This window comes from Pyxicephalus adspersus, chromosome 1 (assembly GCF_032062135.1).
Source record: "Pyxicephalus adspersus chromosome 1, UCB_Pads_2.0, whole genome shotgun sequence".
Classification (NCBI taxonomy): domain Eukaryota; kingdom Metazoa; phylum Chordata; class Amphibia; order Anura; family Pyxicephalidae; genus Pyxicephalus; species Pyxicephalus adspersus.
In genome coordinates, this window is record NC_092858.1 from 137,113,446 (window position 1) to 137,135,871 (window position 22,426).

General features: G+C 36.1%; 1 protein-coding gene across 1 annotated transcript in view; it reads right to left on the minus strand.

The window, feature by feature from the left end:
• Nucleotides 1–1,673: 1,673 nt before the first annotated feature.
• SMPX (small muscle protein X-linked) overlaps nucleotides 1,674–22,426 on the minus strand; it is a 32,161-nt gene continuing 11,408 nt past the window's right edge. The window contains exons 3-5 of the mRNA XM_072428288.1: nucleotides 19,851–19,937; nucleotides 7,028–7,186; nucleotides 1,674–1,980 (exon numbers count right to left, since the gene is read on the minus strand). Coding sequence (XP_072284389.1) covers nucleotides 7,046–7,186; nucleotides 19,851–19,937 — 228 coding nt within the window. The 3' untranslated portion in view covers nucleotides 1,674–1,980; nucleotides 7,028–7,045. The remainder of the gene's footprint in view (nucleotides 1,981–7,027; nucleotides 7,187–19,850; nucleotides 19,938–22,426) is intronic.

The window sequence follows — 22,426 nt, forward strand, 5'->3', positions numbered from 1 at the left end:
AATGCAGAATCAAAATTGGGCAACCTAGTAGTAAGGAAAAAATGCAGAAAATGCCTTCAAATAAAATCACATATCAAGAATAAGACTTAAGCAGCTTAACTAGTTCTGGAGAGTTATCACCCAACACCTAACAATCTTCTATCATTGAACATCTTGATGCAGAAGCCTTGTTTTATATATATATATATATATATATATATATACACATTTTTTTATTGTGTTAGGTGTTATAACTAGTTTTGCTTGATTTTTCCTGTTTGGTAAGGTGAATAACATTCTAAAATCCTTTTGCTGTACTCAGCACCTAGCTCCCTTCTAATGAAAATGCTGCCCTCTGTATACATTATCAATTTTTATACAAATCTATATATATATATTTTTTTTTTTGTTGTTTACCATAAATATATTGAATAAATATAATTTGTTCCTGCATCTTTTTTGAAGCCATTCTGTTTATTATTTAAAATACATCTTTCAGATCTAGTCAGTGTCTGTGCCTTAGCACTAAAATTAGTTCATTAGTCATTATCCAATATTGGGGTCATTTTAACCTGCATAAGGAATAAAAATGTTTTTCAACAAAGCAGCTAATGCTGAAAAAAAAAGTGAAAAGTATCCAGGAGTTCCACCTGGTAGCTAAAAATGTAAGCATGTACTGCATTTCATTTTCAGCCCTCTTCATAATAAATAACATTTATTCAATACACTACACATTTTCTAAAACAGCTAAGTGACATTAGGTAAGGTTAGAGTAAGTGAAAAATATTCTCCATTAGTAAACCTCTTCCATTTGGGTTGTATATCCAGAGGCCCATTTACACCAGCAAAATCAGTCCAGGTGAAATAAACCCACACATGTAAACATGTGCTCTCTAAACCAACACAAATGATCAAAACATTTCTGGGTAAATGTTGAGCTGCAACACAGGTGCATTGGGAAGATGTGTTGAGGTGCCATTGTGATCACCTGTAGTCCTGACAGGAAGTTCAGGAAAATAGGAATAAGAGAGAGTTAGACTGTTCTTGAAGACTGTAAAGTGGGTGTTTTTGGATAACGTAATGAACAAATAGTTACACATTACACTTTGATTGATAAATCTAAATGAAAAACTGGATAATATTGGGAGGATTTAAGAAAACTTCACTTTGGTAGCTCCCCATATATAGCAAGGTTCTAAGACCTGTTTAGTCTAGGATGTTTGGAGTAGGCAGAACGTCTTGCTTTATTCCTTGATGATAAGTCCCACAAAGTTTACTTTTTCCTGGTTGAATAGTTGCCCATCACCAACATCATCAGGGACCCTGCACTGTACATAATAGACATTAAGGGCCCACCTTTGTGACTGCAGCGGGATTGCAGATCACTGGCTGCCAACAAAGAGGGGACAAAATGAACCTTTAGAGACTTACTATTTAGGGAGTAACCTTGCTACAGGGCAATATATATCATATATAACAAAAGCAGAAATAAATGAAAAATTGTAATAATATTAATATTATTATTATTATTATTAATAAAAATAATAATATCAATTGCCCTTTAATTTACCAATTTAACACTAAAAAAAAAATACTACTACTACACTACTACTCTATCTAATCTTTCTCTAAATCTCTTTTTGTTTATAATTTATGCAATTTTCATTCTAATGACTTAAATCCTAAAAAGTCAATGATGTAACAAATTTGATTTATTAGCAGTAAAACCCTTTAAAATAATAGTTTAATTTATTCATTTTAATTTAGGTTTGCAGTTTTTTACAGTCAATTTTAAAAACTGGATATATTCCACATTATAAACTTTTTGTCAATACTTTTTCAATGAGAATATTCAAAATAAAAGTAAAAATAAGCTATTTTCTGCTATATGGAAGAACAGAGCATATACAGTAGGTAGTTTTCAGTCTGTACAAATACAAAAAAAATTCTTCGGTTCACTTTTCTGTATGTATGTTCCTTCACTGAAGATGAATCTTTTATCTGTAAATAAAAAGGTAATATGTTAAATTTGGTCATTGAAATTTATCAAAATATAATATATGTAAGCCATTTAAAGCAGTCCTATGTGTCCCTGTGCTACCATACAGGTATTTACACAGCCATGTTGGGATAGGTAAAGAGTAGGAATGAGGTTTGAGTTTGGTATTGCCAAGGTAATAATTGGCTCCTATCTTGTTATTTTGCCAGCTGCTTTTAAAATGGTGGCAGTACCACCTGTGATGACCACCAAGTTTTAGTTTTTTAGTCATTTGATTTATTTTAAAGTAAAGGATTAACCCCACAGGGACTTTTAGAAACACGTTTAACAAATGATTTACTGTTCCCAGTAATCTATTGAACTAATCCAGCATCAAATGTCTATTCTCTTACCCCCTTTTCTTCTTCTGTTCATGTACAAGTTACGTTTTTTTAATAGTATACTAATATAAATAAAGTATATAGTATAATATATTAATATAGACACTTTTAGCGCCTGTAAAGATCAGGACCTGGTGCTATTGGGTAGAATATTTCTTTTTCTCTAATATATACAGAAGGGAATTAAATTATATAAAATTAAATGCTTACTTTATAATGTTTAAGGAAATATTACAATGTATTTATGATGTATGACTTTGTTAAAACAGATAACAGGAATGCAAAGGCATTTATACCACGCAAGGGAATAGGTCTTTAGTAACAGTCACCCATAACAAAGAAACACATGCCTCCGAGAATACTGATTAGCTTCATAATGAGCATTCCTTCTGTATGCGCCAACAGCTGCTTTTACATGGCATGTCTGTCAGTGTGAATGCCACTTTCAGGGCTTTGTTTATGTGTCTAAAAACCAACATTTGTTGCCAGTAGCAACCATTAAGGTGTCATATTTTCAGTTATAAAAATTTAGCCAATGATAAATGTTGCAGTTCTGTTGAGTTTGACCAAATATTTAGTTATTTATTCATCGTTTTCAGCTGGGTGGGGAAAAGCTGTAGCCGTAGTAAAAAAGTGGAAAGGCATGACACAAAAATTTAGTGCTGCCAGTTGTTTATGCCCAAGGTATCCAGTATCTCCCATTATTGGGCCTGATTTATGAAAGCTCTTCTGGAGAGGTTATTCTTTCATCAGTGAACCTGGGTGATCCACCAAACCTGGAATGGATTTCCTAAAAGTCATTTGCTATTTGTTAGCAAATATTTCAATCCTGCACCAAATCTATTCCAGGTTTGCTGGATCACCTAGGTTCACTAATGAAGAAGTTCACATTAGCATTAAAAACTGTACCAGTGTCAACTGGGATCTTCTGTGGGCAGTAAATAGTTATTGATCTAAACGTTAGCTCTGTGACCCCACTGCCTGCATGGTGATATCCCCTGAGTAGCAACTTAACATTTCTGCTGGCAAAGTATAGCTCTTCCCAGCAGAGCTCTTTATGACATCCTACCCTACACATAGCTCAGCCCCAGCAACTGTCCGATAAAAGCAAGGTGTCCACTGAAAAGTGCCGGGTGGTGCTAATAGGGGCTAGAGAGTACACACACACACACACACACATATATATATATATATATATATATATATATATATTGTGACACCAAGGCAAGATTGGAGGTGGAAGGGAGATATATTTGCCCAAGATTCCTCTCTTATGAGATATATTTGCCTAAGATTCCTATGTGAAGTAGTAGGTGGAAGACTCTCACCTGGGAGATAATTAATGAAGAAGCACTGAGGCTGGGGATATAACATAGAGCCAGGAGCTCAGTAAGCAGCTTGGCTTGGAGAGACACAGACAGGGGTTTGTGCCAGTGCAGCTCTATATGGAGAGACACAGCCAGGTGGACTGTGTGAGAGAGCTCTATTTGGAGACACAGCCAGGTGGACTGTGTGGGTGAGCTCTGCTGGTGACACAGACAGTCGGTCTGTGAGGGAGCTCAGCTGAGAGACTCAGAAAGTTGGTCTGGGTGAATAAACTCAAAAGTGAGTAGAAGGTCTGGGAGAAGCCCTCCAGCTGATAGACAGGGATGTCTGATGTATAGTAAGTGCCGGACAGGTAAGGTTTTCTTTTGCTGTTTTGGTATTTTATCTGCAACCTTCAATAAACCTGTCTGCAAGCCAGCTTAAAGCTGATACCTTGGTGAGTGATATGAGCTGGATGAACCAGACAAGTGTCCTTTGACCCCAGCAAAGGCGATCCTGAGCTTAACCCCTCATAATATATATATATATATATATATATATATTATTTTTCAAAAGAACACCTCTAGTATAATTATTTATTTTTAGCTCAAGCAACTCTACAGCTGCAGTATCATGGGCAGGCTTGAAACAATTTACTTAATAAATAAAAAGAAAAAAAACAAACACAGTTTAAAAATATGCCCTTTAATTTGCCAATTTTCAGTAAACACGTATCACACTCATTAGCAGTTATAGAGACCTTGTGTGTTGTCATTCAGAATCTTTGCAATCAGAAACCTGTAAAAATGGCACCTTTTCCTGTCTGCACAAACTCAACTCAACCTTATCTTAGCTTGTCTAGTGTTACACCAAAGCTTATGCCAAGATCCTGTTTACTTATGTGCAACTTTAAACTAAGTTTAAAAAGGACAACTTCATTTTTCACTAATATTTGTCTTTTTTTCTAAATTAATTCTCTGAACATAACAATACATTTGTTTAAATATGCTTCCAAATAAAAGTTCCATCAGTGCAACAAATTGGGATAAACTATAAGGGCAAATAGCCATAGGTTATAAAACCCACACAACTTTGAAATAAGAAAGCTTTGTTGTTATGAGAAGGAATTAGGGAAAGGCTCTAGGGATGAAATGGTTTATTAGCGGCTGCGAATGATCAAATAACAGAAAGGTGTTTGCCACCAAAACTTATTTCTAGGACGCACAATAACCTCTCAAATATTTAGTTCGGAACATCAAAATGCCCTCTGCAGATACCAAAATTTTAAGTTTTTAAAAATGTTTCATTTTTTAAGTGTACCTACAAGAACAATTATACTGGTTTAAATATCCTGATGTTTTCATATATAGAAACTATCCTTGTTACTGTGTACAACAAGAGCCTAATGTTTTCATTTGTGAACATCTTCTGCATCTCTGGATAGAAGTAAGAATTCAACTTTCTGCCACATTTGCCAGGGATCATATCACAGATGCAGTGTCGACATGTGGTGTGTCTCTGTCGGCCACCTGGCACCAGTTGTCAAACTTTGTGTCTGGCACTGAAGAGAAGAGTGTCTGCCAGTTATGTACCATCACTTAGATAACAGGGCTGTCTTCTTGTCACCGTCATGCTAGGTGCACACCTGTTTCATGTCCTTAAAAAACTTAACTATTGGAATATTTCTTGAAAATGGATTAACAGCTACCTATGCTGGAATGCAAACAAACAAGCCAATACATATGATTTTCTAGGAAGTAGCACATGTAGATGTGGAAGAAAAACAGATGGTCTCCCACTAAGTATCTCAGGTAATCTCTCTGGCATCCATTTACTCCAGCAAAATGTATGTATATATGTATAGTGATAAGTAACTTTAGGTTGGACTCCAAATAAAACAACTATTATTTAGATATATTAAGTAATAGTCTTGTAATAGTCACAAAGAACATAAATCCATTTTGTGTACATCAAATACTTTGGAGATCCAAATAATAACTTGTAAAAGTAATAATAATATCAATGAGCTGCTCATAGACTGTGCAAAGTGCAGAGCTGTGGGTGGGAACCAGGCAGACCTTGCAGTACTGACTGTTCTTATGGGACTGTCCAGTCTACACTGGGCAGATACAAGACTAGTCATTCTGCACAAGTAAAGGGAGCAGCAGCGACCAGTCTTTGTTAGAGGAAGTTCCTGCATAAAGGCAAGGGACATGAGCGGTTTCATAATGAAACGTTTGACAGATCTGGAGGAAATACATGAAGTAGCAATTCACACAGTGCTTGTATTTAGGTAAGATTTCTTTAGCCTGGATTTTCAGCTCCAGTAGCGTTTTGCCATAATTACAGTAAATCAATTTAAGTCAAAGCTTTTTTATCTTTTGAAAGAGTGGAAAATATTTAGAACATTTGGAAGGTTTTTACTGCTGCATATGTCTCAATCAGGAACATATGTTTAGGTTTTGCCTCCGTTATTTCTAAATTTTAATAGGTGTCAACAGAGGAGAAAACTACCAACTAGGATCATTTAGTGACAACTGTGGAGAAATCTATTTAGTTCTTACTGTGTCTCCAGTAACAAGAAGAGTGGATCATCTAACCCTTCCCATCCTATCCAACACTAAAAAAAGGTTTTGAATAGCAATACATTTGAATACTGTAATGTAGAAAACCCATCCCTCCATATACAAATTATATATCCTTGCCCTTTTGTATAGTCTCTGGGATAGAAATTAGTTTGATATAATTTCCAACAGGACTTATATATATATATATATATATTATATAATATATTTAAAAATATTGTCACCTCCAAAATGAATTTTACAGATATCAAATGTTCCAAATTGAAAAGTAAGCTTTCAAACTATTTAATTTCTTGTCTGTCTGAACCCTCTCCAAAGCACTCATTTTGATATTAAAAGGTTAACTCCAGGAAAATTGATAAAAATACCCTTGCAGTAGGACTGTTTCTACACTGGAAGGCTAAATGCTCCTTTTGGACTAGTAAACTATTATAAAGCACTTTTACTTTTTCCAGCAGCCCACTTTCTCCTCTGCCCTCCGACACTTGGCTTGTGGCTGGTTATTAGGGTCCTCACTTACAATGCAGAATTACCGCCCTTACATTGTATGTGATGACACCTGCAACTGCTGTAACAGTGAAGGAAACGGGCTTTAAAAGATCAGTAGTGCAGAGAAGAGGAAGCCCTCAAGAGTAAGTGATAAGATAAGAAAAAAGGCAAATTATAGTTCTAATAGCAATAATTGGTATTTAACCTTTGCAATGAGGAAGGAGCTTTGACATTTCCCTGCAGTTTCGCTTTAATAGGTACAGGTAATTCACATTCACCATTAATCTCACCTATGCAATGAGTGAACACTACTGCTCCTCTGCTCTTGGTACAAATTTCAGTTCACTTCTAATATTTTGAATTTCTGATAGATTGACTGCAGGTCCGGGAAGTTTCACAGCACCAGGTAGAGGTTTTTTCTCTTCTTGTGGTAAGTCTTGTGGTTCGCTCTAGGCAAAAGAAAAGATAGGAAAAAATACCAAAATGTTAAAACACTTGTGTTTTTATTATAACCTTGGGGTACTTTGATTTTCCAGACTTACTAACTTAATGTTGGAAAAATAAAGTACCTGCATAGCTGACACTTATTAGAACATATTCATTATTTCTGGTCCCCAAATCAACTCCCCAGTGAAGAGGTAGGTTAAAATGGATATAAAACACCCTGGTATGCTGTATGTAATGCCATTTTTTATGTCTAATGTTACTGAGAAAAAAAATCCAAAATTTTAGAGTTACCAGAGCAAGGTGAGGGTAAAACTTCCAATGGGGACAAAAATAGAAAATGTCTAATACAGGAAAATTCCTCAGTGGACTTACTATTCCTACTTACTGATCCAGGAATGTTAAAGAGGCAACAAAAAGTGTTCCCTACTCTTCTCAATACAAACCAAAAAAAGTTTTGGCTGTACAGGTTGACAATCAAAATTCCAGCAACCTCTGGACCTGAGGAGTGCCGGATTTTCGAAAATTCTGGATTTTTTTTTATACACACCTCCACACACAGGCCAGCCTTCTCTGGCAGCACAGCGGACATCTGGGACCGTTCCAGGGCGCAGGCAGCAGGGACGTCGCAACGTGTATTTAGTTTAGCAAGCAAGACCTAACAGCTGTACTATAGTCCCAGTATTGAAAATGCGATCTGAATATCATGACGGGAAACTGAAAGAACTGGATGGCCGGATTTTGGATTGTCAACCTGTATATGTTTTGGGACGTGGGAAAAAAAAAGGATTGCCTTTGCTGTCTACTCTCTCTTGTATCTTCCCATTTCCAGCTACACTTTATAGAAATAAAAAAAAATAGTTCACTAACACCGGAATTTTTTTCACTCTTTCACCATGATTTTATTGCATAGTTGAATAAGCCACATAGAATAAAATTATACTTAAGAATGTTAGCAAAAATGAAAGGATGTTTTTGTATTGTTTGTTCTGTAAAAAAACATTTCCTGTGCACTTTTGCTTGAGTTATAAATTGTTTAGATCAGTTGCCTTTTTTTTTTTCGTTTGCTTTCATTAGAAAGCAGCCACAGCCTACTGGAAATGTTTGTCACCTGCCAGCATGCTGTAGAGAAGGACCCCCGCTCCCTGTATGAAAATGATGATCTTTCTGCAGAGGTCAGGTACGCTACCTGCGGAGTCAAAGCTAAAGCTCCCTAATCAGCAGCATGAGCTTTGGTGATTGAAGGATTAAGCATGGATGTACAAAATACAATAGCCTGACTGCATACCTTCCAAGTTTTAAGATGAGAATAAAGAGACATGTTTTAGCCTAAAGTAAAAGTTTAAATATCCCAAATGAAAATTGGTTAAACCCGAAAGTGCTTTTTATCAACACTACTTTTTCTTTTTACTGGCTTGGTGAAATAAATGTAGTAATATAAGGTTTCGATCAACAGTTTTGTTGACTTTTTCTACATTTTTTTTAGGAAAAAAATCAATGGAGGCTAGATATCAGATCAAAAAAGAAAGTCATCTTGAGACAGAAAGAGGGACAAAGAAATGTAGTTCCAAATGAGGGGCTCTTAAAGTGGAACTATACCAAAAGTTTAAAAAGTCACCAGGAGGTAGAGGTTTTTGACAAATGAGTCATGCAAAGTTTATTTTGCCAAAAAACGTTTTTGCTGCTCTTGGTGGCTTTTTTGCTTACGCAACATGCCACATGCACCATGAGGTAAAGCCCAGCTCTATTCCTGGTGTGTATAGGAATAGACCTAGGTGCCAGGGACCATTTTTCTCCTACATATTCATTGTCGGTGGTAAAAATTGTGGTTTCAGGTGATATTGCAGTCACATAATTCAAGACTTTTCATTGCTGCAGAGTGCTTAGAAAGCTAAGTGCCATAATCACACACCACCAACACAAGTTTAGTTCTTCCCAGGCCACCCCATAGCCCTTCTAACCTAGCCATACTCCAAATTTTCCTAGTGTTGGTGTACAACTTATTCTGTACTATTAGAAGTTACTTCTCAGAAAATGGCCAGCTCCTGAAAAGACATTGGGCCCATTTTTTGAAAAATCAGAAAAGCCTGCCATTGTCATTGAGACAACGTGCCTTTTAAGGAAATATGTTAGGGGTTATTTACTAACGGCAAATGGAGGGTAAAGGGTAAAAATATCCAACACGCATGGGCAGCCTAAAGGTCACTATAGACATCAGAGAGGTAAAATGCACATTATTTCCTCATTGAGTGCCACGACTCCACAGGGCAGGATGGTGGACCCTCCGTGTCACCAGCTCAGTTAGTAAAGACGTGCATGAAGCGCAGAGTCTAAGCAACAGCCCTGTCTTCTCCAGAGACTCTAGAGGTGAGGATGTTGTGCTGCAAGCTGTTGCCAGGTTGCAACTCCCCTGCCTGCCAAGGCAGGTGACCGCTGACAGGCAGAAATAAAGCATGATGTCAGAGCGAGAGACAGAGAGTGATCAGACAAGCCAAGTCAGACGTCAAACCAGGGCCGGTACATGAGCAAATCACTAACAGAAGACACAGTCTGGAACAGTGGGAACCTGGGAACAGAGCCAAAAGGAACTCCTTGTCCAGACAACTTCCTGATGTCAGCCACTTCCTTATAAAGGGGAGGTCATGTGTTGGATGGGAGTCATGTGAGCCGCAGACTCCTAACCCACCAGTAGAGGGAGCGCTGGTGAAGAGACATTCTCAGGTGTTGTTTGCATCCGTGCAAGCAGATAGAGTGTGTCTGCGGAACACTCTAGTCCTCTAAGGTAAGGAGGCAGCTGACAGAGAGTCATATGACCTGGACCAGAAAGTGAACAGGGAGTTGGATCCTTGGCCAGATTTGGTGCCAGCAGCAGGGGAGTGCTAGGTAAGTAAGCCTTTGAGGCAGATAACAAGAGCAGTTGGTCAGGGTCTTTCAACCTGTCTTGCTGTAGCCTAATTTCTGTTACCTCTACCATAATAATTGGTGGCCTCTGTTAGTGTACCAATAAGAAATGATCAGAACTCATCCCATATCAATATATACAGGTGCACTGTAAGGGGTAAAAAGAATAAGGAGTGAAGAAAGGATATTGATAAATTTACAATTACACACAGGGAATTCAGAGGAGTAGGTAGATGTGATGTTCATTGGGAATAGAAAATGTGGAAGGGTTGTTATATTTTATGGTTTTGTGCAAATGGTGAATATGGTGTGGATATGTTTGTTCCAAAGATATTACAGATGAAGACTTTACAGTCAAGTAGGTGTATGGTGTAGTGAAAGTGGAGTATAGGGTTTGTGGCTTCCTAATTGCAGCAAGGTCTAAAATCTTTAAACTCTGAAGCCATCACAATATCAATCTTTTCAATGAAGGTGTGCAGTCTTTAGAGGAAATATTGCAAGTCTTAGAGAACATAAGTGAATTAGCTTCAAATGCAAATTCGAGGGCTATTAAAACTGAATAATTTCTTGTTAGCTGTGTCTCTCAACTGAGCATTTACTGAGCAGCACTTCATTACAGCAATATTATATGCATTATTTAGCTAGTCTTTTTACTCTCTTATGTAAATGTGTCTTCTCATCAGTTGTTGTCAATATTGTATGGTGTTTGTTTGTGTATTGTCTTTTATTTCTGTAAGCTAGCTATATTCTTCTATATCAGCTATATCACTTACTGCACTCCAATAACCGCTGAATGTTTTTCTTTTAACACTTATCTCAGCTAGTTTCCTATTTATATTTAAAAATGTTTACATTGTCCACAAGCTAAGCTTTAGGCCTCCCTGTCAAGTGTTCTACTTCAAAGTGATTACACTTGTTATCTTTCAAATACTGAGCATATGCCAGAGCCCTGTAGCTCCTCATTGCAGGGATGTATGTTTTATTAGTTGTACCCACACTGGAAGATCGAGTATATTGGCAACAAAGTAACTACATATATGTGTATATATATATATATATACACAGTATATTTATATATATTTGCAAGTTGAACACACTGTATCTGCATCTGTTTTGTGCTGGTCCCTTCTTTTTAGCTGTTTGCTTTGTGTCCTGTAAATCATTTAGTCTTGGGTGTAGACATTTTCTAGGGTTGTCTGGGTGCAAATGCAGTCAATCCAGAAATGTACTGATGTGGTGTGTGAGAGGTAGTGCTGTGTGTTGAGACATTCCTTGTCCTTGCTGAAGTTTACTATTCTGTTGTCTTAGTGGTATTTTTAACCACTTCTCCTAAACTTACATTTAGTGGAGTTACAAAGCATTTCAGTGGCTTATGGTACTACAGGACGGTACCTGTGCTAACAACAGCCTGCTCCAGCATGCATAATACAATAAACATATTAAAAAGAAGTTGAGGTATGTGATTTATTGAACTGCCACATGTCAGACATAAGACTGACAACAAAGGTCAGTGGAAAACTGCTTGGGAGATAAGCTCAGCATGAGGGGAGGGACGTATGAAACATGTTTTTGGTTTGCCCAAAGTTCATTGTTAACACAGGATAGAGGGTTGTACTGGTTTCAGCAAATGCAAGAGATAAGGGGTTGCCTGCACACTATAATGTACAGCATGCCTGCAGAGTATGAGCACTATGTAAGATACTAGGAATAAACAGAGTGACTGTGCTGAGTTGTGAGAGTAGTAGACCAAAGTACACTACACAAGGGGGGGGGGGGGGTATGGGAGAGAAAGATTAGTGGGTAATTTTAGAATGACAACTAGAGTTCAACTTTCAAATTAAATGTAACGCCTTTAAGGCTTTACAGACGTTCAAACCATTGGTTTTAACCATATGAAGAGGCTAGCGACACCACTGATGATAATTTCTCACAGCCCATAAAATTGAAACTTTTGGCAGACAGCTTGGCTTGTTAAGGAAAGTGGTAAGTAGTAGATTAGCATGTGAAGAGACAAACCAACAGCAGCAGAAAATAAGTCATCTTCATTGGTCAATATCAGAGAAATTTCAAAATATGAGACTTTAAAAACAAAGGCAATTAAGACACGTGGTTAGATAACGACTGTTTTTAGCCTTCACTGGGACTTTTAGGACTATAGAGGTCCATTAGATTTATTACAAAATACCATACAATCCAGATGTAGCAAATCTACCCAGCCATTGCGGGTTGTGATTCAGTTTATGCATCACTAAATGTAAATGAGCTACTTGGTAAGGTAGGTGTTTCTGAATTTGGTTGGCTCTGTATAAATAAATAAAATAAATAAACTTGTCTCAGAAATCTGTCTTTGTGTTCTTGCTAAATCTCACCTCCTTTCAAGACATGCACACGTGTTTGTTAAGTTACAGTGCATCCCTAGCTGAAGATAAATTTGACAACCTTAAAGATATATTTGACAGAGTTATATTCCATCTGAGAGTTTGTGTTCCTAGAGGGCATAACTGACAGCAAGTAAGATGTTGCTGTCAGATGTGTACTGAAGTTGTCTTAGAAGCAGATCAGAGAACATTTTAAAACTGTATCAGTATGATCTTAAGAAAGGATACATACGTTCACTATAAAAAAGAATGAACTCAAAAATGATATTGAAGAGCAATTTCTGAAACCAGTCCATTAAATGCAAGTGTACTTCAAAAGACATTGCTACTGTGCTAATCTCAGAACTTTGTGATGCAAATACAGAAGAAAGCTGATTTTTAAATTACAATTAGAAAAACACTTTAAAAGTTGCTGGAATATTTTGAAATCTGCTAGAATGCTTAAAAATTGTCCCGTTAGGGCCTGTATACACATGCAAGGTATAGTGCAATGAGGTAAGTGGTGCATGTTGTGTACTAAAGATCCGTACATTTTAAATGGCACTCCAGCCTAGCTCCACATAATGTGCAAAAAGTACAGCCTGGTATTGTGGTGTAATCAGGTGCATTGCAGCCTAATCATTTTAAATAAACTGCATGAATGCAGACTGCTGCAATTCGCCTCAGTATACAAGATTGTATGTGATTATGAACTGACCCTTGTGGTTCCTGAATTGCAGTACTATATTTAATTTGGTCATTTAAAACCCATGAGAGGCTCTAAACTATTTATTCACTGGCTACAGGTTCTTCTTACAAGGCTAAGTGCCATGTAACCTTATGTAAGGCTGCAGTGGGATCAGAGAGAGAACATACAAGCATGCAGTCAGTTGTAGGCTCAGGTTGGGATGCAAGGGGAGTGGAGATTCATGACATAGCACCATCTTATAGGTCTGTTTATGGTGGTAGTATACTATAAAACCCCAATCTTTTCCAATACCAGCACAGGTTTATCACCAGGAGTGTCCTCATTTTTTTCAATTTCACTGAAATTAAAGTAGAATTGCCAGTTGTAAACAAATATTCATGAACACAAATTTTCAAGTTTGCGAAAAAACTAAGAAAACTGTTCACTTGTTGACCTTTTTATATTTGGCAAACACTCTTCATTCAAACAGTGCAAAGAGGTAAAAGTAACATATGCTGATATAAGACCCATTGGCTTGTTGTATCAATTCTCTTGTTCATACATTAATACATTTTGCTAATGATCTATGTTGTGCCATGACACCAAGACCAAAAGAGCTCTCTAAGACTTTTGAAGATTGAAGTTCATGGATACTCAAGAGTCTCACGAGATTAGGAGGGTCAATAGTAATCAGTCAAATTGTTTAGAACACATAGTTTTTCCATAATTAAAATTTAAAGTATAGTATAATTTCAGGAGAAAGACTTTCTGATACCAGCTGTGAAGCATAATGCTGGAAATTGTCTGCAGTTGCTTGTTTCAGGACATAAATAGCAGTCACCAAGTCAAGTATAAAAACTGAATTGTATCAAATTATTCTGGATTAGAATGTGGGAGCATTGAATGATAAAGCTAAACTGATAGGCCTTTAAACATTATATTAATCTAAAGCACACTGGAAATTCCACCAAGGAATGGCTCAAAATAAAGAAATTGTTTATAAGCAATTGTAATTTATAGCCCTGATTTAAATCATATTGAAATGTCATGAGGGCATTTTAAAAGGTCAACTTGTGTAAAGAATCCCACAAACATCTTTCAACTAGTGAAATTGATATTGGAAAGCTGTGGTAAGACAAAAAAAGCACATTTAATTAACACAGTAGTTAATTACAGCATTGCATCTACTGATGTTTTTTTTAACAAATAATTGAAAAGGCAAACCTTCATTGTGTTTGTATTCAGGTACATATATCAAGGGTATATATATATATATATATATATATATATATATATTTATATTGTATATTTATTTAAATATGGTAAAAAGTCACTTATTATATCTCAAACTGCATTTTTTGTAACATGTTAATCTGATGAAGTTTTTTCCCCAGTTTTCTCAAAACAATTTATAGATCTAGTTAGTTCTTGGTAGATTTATAGTGTGTTTCCATTCTGGCAGGGAATTACATTTGTCTTCCATGGTAGAACAGACCAAGTGTTAACAAAAGCTGATTTAACAACCTTATTTGAATGAACAAAAAAACAGTAACTGCAGAGCAGAAATACGTGCCTCTAATGTAGGAAATGTAACTTCAAGCTCGCTCTTGTGCTGCTCACATAATCAAAAGTCTGGTCATTCACTCATGTAATCTCTGTTGAAGGGGGCGGTTAGAGTTCAGATTGACTGATCATCCCTTTAGCAGACATCATGAGGAAGGAATGGATCTTTAGGGAAATTGAATTTGAATGCAAAATAGTTAAAAATGAGGTGTGGCATAAAATATTTACTTTATCAAGAGCTTTCTTTGGATAAGATGTGCCCATACCCTAATTATAAAGTGAACACATCTATCTTTGAAGGCAGGTTTACTAGAAGTATTTTGGGCCAGTCATTTATAGAAGTTTAAAAAATAGTGATGTGGAATCACAGATATGCTTGTTACACACAAAGCAGTGTTTGTTTTTTTCTGCGCCACATGTACAACTATTTTTTACGGTAATTTATTACATTATTAGGCTCAGGCGTGGGCTGTTGTGTTGAACATCTGTGTTTTTTAGTGCAAGGGTATTGACACTGTTTTCATTTTTAGAAGTTATTGTGTTAGTATATATATACACAGTTAGGTCCCTAAATATTTGGATGGAGACAACTTTTTTCTAATTTTGGTTCTGTACATTACCAGAACTAATTTTAAATGAAACAACTCTTTCAGACTTTCAGCTTTAATTCAGTGGGTTGAACAAAAAAAGATTGCATAAAAATGTGAGGAACTAAAGCCTTTTTTACACAATGACTTCATTTCAGGGGCTCAAAAGTATTTGGACAATTGACTCAAAGGCTATTTCATGGGCTGGTGTGGGCACATCCTTTGTTATGTCATTATCAATTAAGCAGATAAAAGGCCTGGAGTTAGGTACAGTTAGGTCCAAAAATGTATTGACCTAACTGTATATATATATATATATATATGTATAATGAAACATGCCATATCTCATCCAGTAAATTCATTTCCAAGGCTTTTGTGTTTCTGCACTGTGAAGTATTTAAAGTATTATATGGGTTTTTTTTTTATAAAGCAGGGAATTCTGGCATTCTCTCAAACATTCCCTGGTGGCGAATGTTTCAGGTCCATCTGTTTCAATTGCTGTAATTGATTCCCAACAGGGAATAATTCAGGGAATATCAGATCAGCTTTAATAATAGAGCTCAAAGTCTCTGTTTTTAGTTTTATGTAGAACATTCTTTTATGGAATACAACATATTATATACATATGTTTTTGATGCATTAGACTGTGTGTATACATATTCAGATACATACGTTAGATAGAATACTGTGAAACATTTTTAAATGTAAATCAAATAGTTGTACAGACTGACAGCAGATTTATAGCTCCCATAATCAGGGTATGCTAACCAGAAGTAACATTTATTATGGTTGCCAAGGAAACCTGGTCCAACTTTGGTTTCTAATAAAAGAATGCTGGGATGTTCCAGTGCATAGTGTTTAATGATGGGTTGTGCGGTGTCTGTGGGACTATACTGACACTCTGTGGCCAAACATATTGCTTTATGACTGAGAGAGTGATATAAAAAATTATGTTCATGTGAATCAGAAATAAAACCATCAATAATAACTTTAATAACTTTATTTGTCTTAACATTTCATATAAATACATTCAACATTTATAAATTTGCTAAAAAAGGGTAATTAGTCACACTGATTACAAATGATTTAAAGCAACGTAATATATGTATATATTATATTACTGTATATACATACACACTTATCTGACCCTGAACCCCTCGCCAGCCTAACTATTATCTGTTCCTGGGAAAAGTCCCCCAAGAGTCCACAGGGAAACTGCCACTACTAGAAATGTCAATCACCTTGTTCCCCCTCTTAGGTTTCACTAGTTCCTCCTGATGACCTCCACATCACAGTGGGACACAGAACTGATATGGAATTCAGTTGGAGAAACCAGTAATAATTTGGGGGGAATCAAAAAGACTGACACTCACACAAGTGTCAGATGTGTTTTGGGGGACCAACACTCCCAGAAGTGTCAGTTTCCTTGTGGTCTTCAGAAAAATGTAACAGACTGGAAGAAAAGTAAGCATAAATTATCTTTTTACAAGTATATTCGACTCTAATGAATACAGCGACAGGGTCACTTTAAATAAATAAATAGTATTATTACCATTATTTTAGTAGTAGTATTAATGATTGATTTTGCATAATTTTTTTTCTAATAATTATTGAGCCAATGGTAGATTAGTAACTGAAGAAGTATTTTCAGGCAAGCTAAATGACAGATAAAAAGATGAATCTTTTTTGGTATAAATTAGGGGTCGCCAACCAGTGGTCCATGAGAAAATTATGGTGCATTTTCATCTATCAAGGCAATTAAAACTCGGTACCGGTCTCGGCTTGAAATAAAAACAGCTCTCCGTCTTGCAGTTACGTCATTGGAGACAAAAACCCACAAACTTTTTTCAAACAAGCAGAAACAAATATCACACTAAAAATGTGTAATGCTTAAATAAGCTTCAATCAATTTGTGATAATTAAACTAACTTTAATAATTTTGTTACAATTAAACACGCTTTAAAGATTTTGGAATGATTACTTAAGCATTTATAATTTTGTTATATGTAATAGGTGCATTTCATATTAATAAAATGGAAGTACTCTGATTATTATTTTACAAATGTATTTATCTTTCATGATAATGGTCCGCGGGATTAAAAATTATGAATTTAGTGATGCATGAGGTCTGAAAGGTTGGTGGCCGCTGGTATAAATAATAGAAGTAACACCAATAAGGAAAAAAGTTAGCATACATAGACTACAAAAATAAAAAATGCAGCGGCAAATTTGGATTTGAAGAAAACATCCTAGGGTAGGGTAGGCGTAGGGCTATTTAAAGAGATGAATTGTTAATAATAACTGAATGTTTAAAGGAACTTAAAGAGTGTCAAATGATGTGTGGAATGGAATTTTTGAGATTTAAATAGTTGGAGAGTGCCAAATGACATATGGAATGGAATTCCAGACAAGAGGACATGACAAGCAAGGAAGTAAAGTGTGTGATGATGTGACAAGAATAGAAGAGAAAAATGTATACTGGACAGCCTGACAAAAAAATGGTTAAGGGTTACCAAGAAAATGCTAACCACAACTTATATCAAAGATAGTCATTATCAAACAAGATTTTAGGATTATCATTCACTTATAGGTTTTTGAATAATTCCAACAGTGAACACATAAAGCAATATATTAGTAGTGACCATAAAGCAATATATTGCAAATTTGTTCCTATAACAACTTCTGAAAGATCTACACATCTAATGTCTTGCCATAGTGAAGTGTACTGTGCTTAACATATTTTGGTTAAAAAACCCTACGTAAGAAAAGACACCATGAGATTCCTACTATTTATATTATTAAATACCACTCCGCAAAAACCAATAGGGCCCTAAACTTCAGCTCAAGGGACACAAAAGCAATCAAACATATAAAAATGTCATTATTATCCAGCTTGCAATTACAGTATATATTATCCAGAAGCAACTTCAGGCAAAAATATTTTGTACCCTTGCGGTGGGTATGCTTCCCTATTGCAAGGGCAATTGCTTGTTTTGTCTAGAGGATGACATAACAGGAATAAACCTTATTTGTTACTCCCGCAGCAGCCAGCAACCTTCCTTGGTACTTTAGACTAGCGGTCGCCAAGGTCTGCAAGAAAATTTTGGTGGTCAACGGCTCTGGTCAGTGCGCACCCGAGTGGGGCCAGGACCATGTTCCTCGTACAGAACGTAGGCTCAGGGAAGTGGACGGGATGTGTCTCTGTGGGACCCAAAAGGTTGGCGAGCACTGCTTTAGACCGATCCCCTGCAGCCTCGTCTTAAGTCCCACTGTTCATCTGAACTCCTCCCCAGCCCAACATTTATCTGTCTGAATGTTGAAGTTCAAGTCTATGAGTTTTGCACTGTAAGGAATGATGTTAAGGCCCGACCTCTACACTGTGCATCAGGCAGCAAAGGAGAAATCAATCTGGGCCCCAGCCATACATATAGAGGTGTATGCAGTACGATAGTGTATATAGGATTACCAAAGTTTGTTGACCTTGATTCTCCACATTTACCCGATGGTGTGATTATAAAATACATTTTACCCATTACCCAGCTAACCAACAAAGAATTAAAATTCTGAAAAGTTATCCAGTTCCAGTGATATTTAATGAAGTGCAAATAGCTTGCAATTATCCTTAAAAATGTTTTCCATTATCAATTTGCTTTCAAAAATGTAATCTGGTATCCAGATGAATAACATATATCCAAAAGGCAAATGTTGCCCTTAGTCTATAAACTTCCCAAATGTGCAGATTATTGTTGTTTGCAGTTAATCATCATATTTCCTACCTTACACCTCCTTTGATTAAGGGGTTCTGTGTAATAACCCCGGCAAAGTTGCAATTATATTTCTAATAGACTTAGCTTAGGCATGTGAGGTTTAAAGTATATGTATTTTTAAAATATTTTTAGTTTCAGGTAAAGTAAAGGGCAAGATTAAAACCCCTGTCTATTTTTATTGCTATTGCTAAATAGATGTACCTTCGTGTCCTGATGAGCATACAAACAAAACCGAAAGGGGGAAAGCTAAATATTCTGCAATGTCACCAGAAAAAAAAGGAAAGAGAAATCGTCCAATGGCGACTCCTGTTTCTTATGCACAGAAGGAATTTTCTCTCACTTTTCTTTAAATTTCCCCTCACTTAATGTTTCTCCAGGTCAGGAAATAGAAAAAAATCTCAACAGCAAAATATAACTGACATTTTATCCCTTCTTCCCTGCTTCAAAATGGGCTATAAGTAAATTTATAGCTCTAACTTATATTCACATTAGGGGCATGCAAGGGACACAGTATTTCATTTGGCACGGTACATGTTCTTGTATGCTGAATAGTTCCTTGAGATACAAACTAGCTAGGTTTACAGGTTAATAGTGAACATTCTAAATCACACTGACTACAAGCTATAGTGAAATGCTATAGCTTAAAGAGGAGAAACTAGATTTTTGTTTGATTTACAAAAGTCTAAAAACTTAGCAATAAAATACAGATAAATTATAAAAAATAATTTCCAGTGTATAACATTTTAAACATAAGCAGAAATACAGCTTTAATCTAACAAACAGGTTTATCTGCTTTACAGTCTTACCTGTTCTGCTTCAGGTATAATTTCTCTTCTCTTAGGGGGCTGTCCAGCACCAGGTCGGAATGCTCCCATAGGGATATTCAGATTAGCCTGGTGAACAATGTAACACATCAGTACTTCTAAAAACAGTGTAATTACTACATATATAATTATACTCTAGAATAAATATAAAGAAATGATCATGTACCTTTAAACTACCCTTATCCCGGGCCTGCCTGCAGCCTACAACCTTAGATTACAGAATTGTTTTTGTATCTCCATATTGATTTATCACTGTGATCACAGGGAAGTATGGTACTCACTTTTTCAATAGCAAAATGCCTGCAATGTTCTGTACATTGAGCATTGACTAATCAATGTAGCTACTGTAAAGGCTTGTTCAGAAGCACATTTAGTGTTTGTTAAGCATATGTAAGCACTTTATTGTCTAAAGCCTGGCCACAGGTTCACTTTAATATGCTTCCCATTTCAGCCCATGCAGTGCATGTTAAGTCACACATTGAAATCTTTATACTCTTTCCTGTGTATAGCGTTCTTGGGCTGCAGTCTACCACTATGCCAATTTAATTCTTCATCTTCATTGGAGCCCAGATCCTGGTCAACAACCAGAAAACTGAAAACAGTACATTTTTATATAAGGGAACAAAATGTAAAACACATGGTTTACTTATAGTAAGTATGCATTTTCTGTTTACCTGAAAACAGTAGTAAATAACAATTACCAATGAATTGGCATCATTGCCTCTATTTATTTAGCTGATTGGTGATCCAGATAGCAGTAGAGCTAAACTGGGAGGTTGTAAAAATGATCATACGCTACATCTTGAGACTGGTTGAACTAAACTAGAAACTTTTTTTTAAACAAAGTGGTTAACATATATGTAAATATGCATTGTATTTGACTGTTTACTAGAAGTTCCTTTATAAATATTAAATTCAATTTAAAGGTATGGATTAGGTGTATTCCATGATATATTCTCTGTTTCAAATAAACTTTTAAAACAATAAAAGCATCTTTGTTCACATTCACAGTTTGTTCATTTGTCTGCTCCAAAAAAAAAAAAAAATACAAGCAAGGTATTTGTTAAAATACCAAAGAGAAAGATCGTATGTTCTGAAAAAATGTAAAAATGATATATAGATTGTAAGCTCTTTGGGGCAGGGTCCTCTCCTCCTGTGTCACTGTCTGTATTTGTCATTTGCAACCCCTATTTAATGTACAGCGCTGCGCAATATGTTGGCACTATATAAATCCTGTTTTTATTATTATTATTATTATTATTATTATTAATAATAATAATAATAATAATATTAAGTAGCATAAATTTGAAAAAACAATTAGAAAGTTACTATCAATCAAAGCGACTCCCTCACCACAAGGTCACTTGTAGCCAAAAGGTCATCTTCAAAAGAAGCATTTATTTATTCCCCCTTCCAGCAGCCCATCTATTGAATAGCCACTGCTTTTCTTCTTCACAGCCAGGGTATGTAATCAACCTTTGGATGAATACTTGTTTCCCTCGTGAGCTGCAGTGGTTCCTTCTACCAGCCTATATGACCTGTATTGAAATACAACTCCAAGGTAGGAACTGCAGGGAATGAAAGTAGAGCAAGGATTTTTTACTCCCAGGTCTAGAGAGAAGTCTAGAAGTCTAGGGAGAGAAGAAGAAAAAACACCGTATGTGTTGCTGTGTGAAATAGGGAGAAACCAGTGGCCTGAAATATTCAAGTATTCTACATACTCAAAATTGTAGAATTCTTGCAGCAACAGTATTATTTGGGCACCAGAAATATACAAAAAGTAACACTTGTTTTGCAGGTGACCTCTTAGATGAAAATAAACATCTGATGTCAGGGTCACTTTATATGTGGTTACAAAGATTGCAGTTATGTAAGGGTGTAACAAGAGCCTATGATGGTGGACTTTTGCTTGCAGTGGATGTTGCATTTTCATACAAGTCTATGGGAATCCAAAACTCCCTTGAAGCAGGTAAAATGCAGATGAGAAGGAACTTAAACTGCAGGTCAGCTGTACATGTCAATGAACTCCCAATCATAGCTGCATTTCAAACTGATGCCATCAAAATGCCAAACGTGTACTGATACAACTGCTTGAGCCAACATATTTCTAGGTCCCACTAGCTTTCCCCTCTTTGTCCCACAGGTTAGTTATTGTTATCCTGAGGATTAAATTAGTACACTGAAAAAAGTAAGGAAATGCTTAGAAAATGCTGTTGGTACATTTCCTTGTGCAATTATTTTAGAATAATGATGATATATTGCATGATTATTCTCTTAATATAAGCTTTAACCTAATAAATGCTAAACTTCTTCATAAAAACACATGAAAGAACAAACTGCCATGCATGGAGATAGGTGACAAAAAAAATACCTGCCCCGTTTTTTCCCAATACAGTGCACCTTGATGCAAGGTATATGCGGTGCACTGTTGTGTGGGTCCATTGGTACTTAATGTACTTGTGCATTGAAGAGCCAATCAAAAAAAAAACTACAAACCCTTGCAATGTAGGCTTAAAATTCAAAAGATTTTTTTGCATTCAGGCCTCCACTGACTCTGA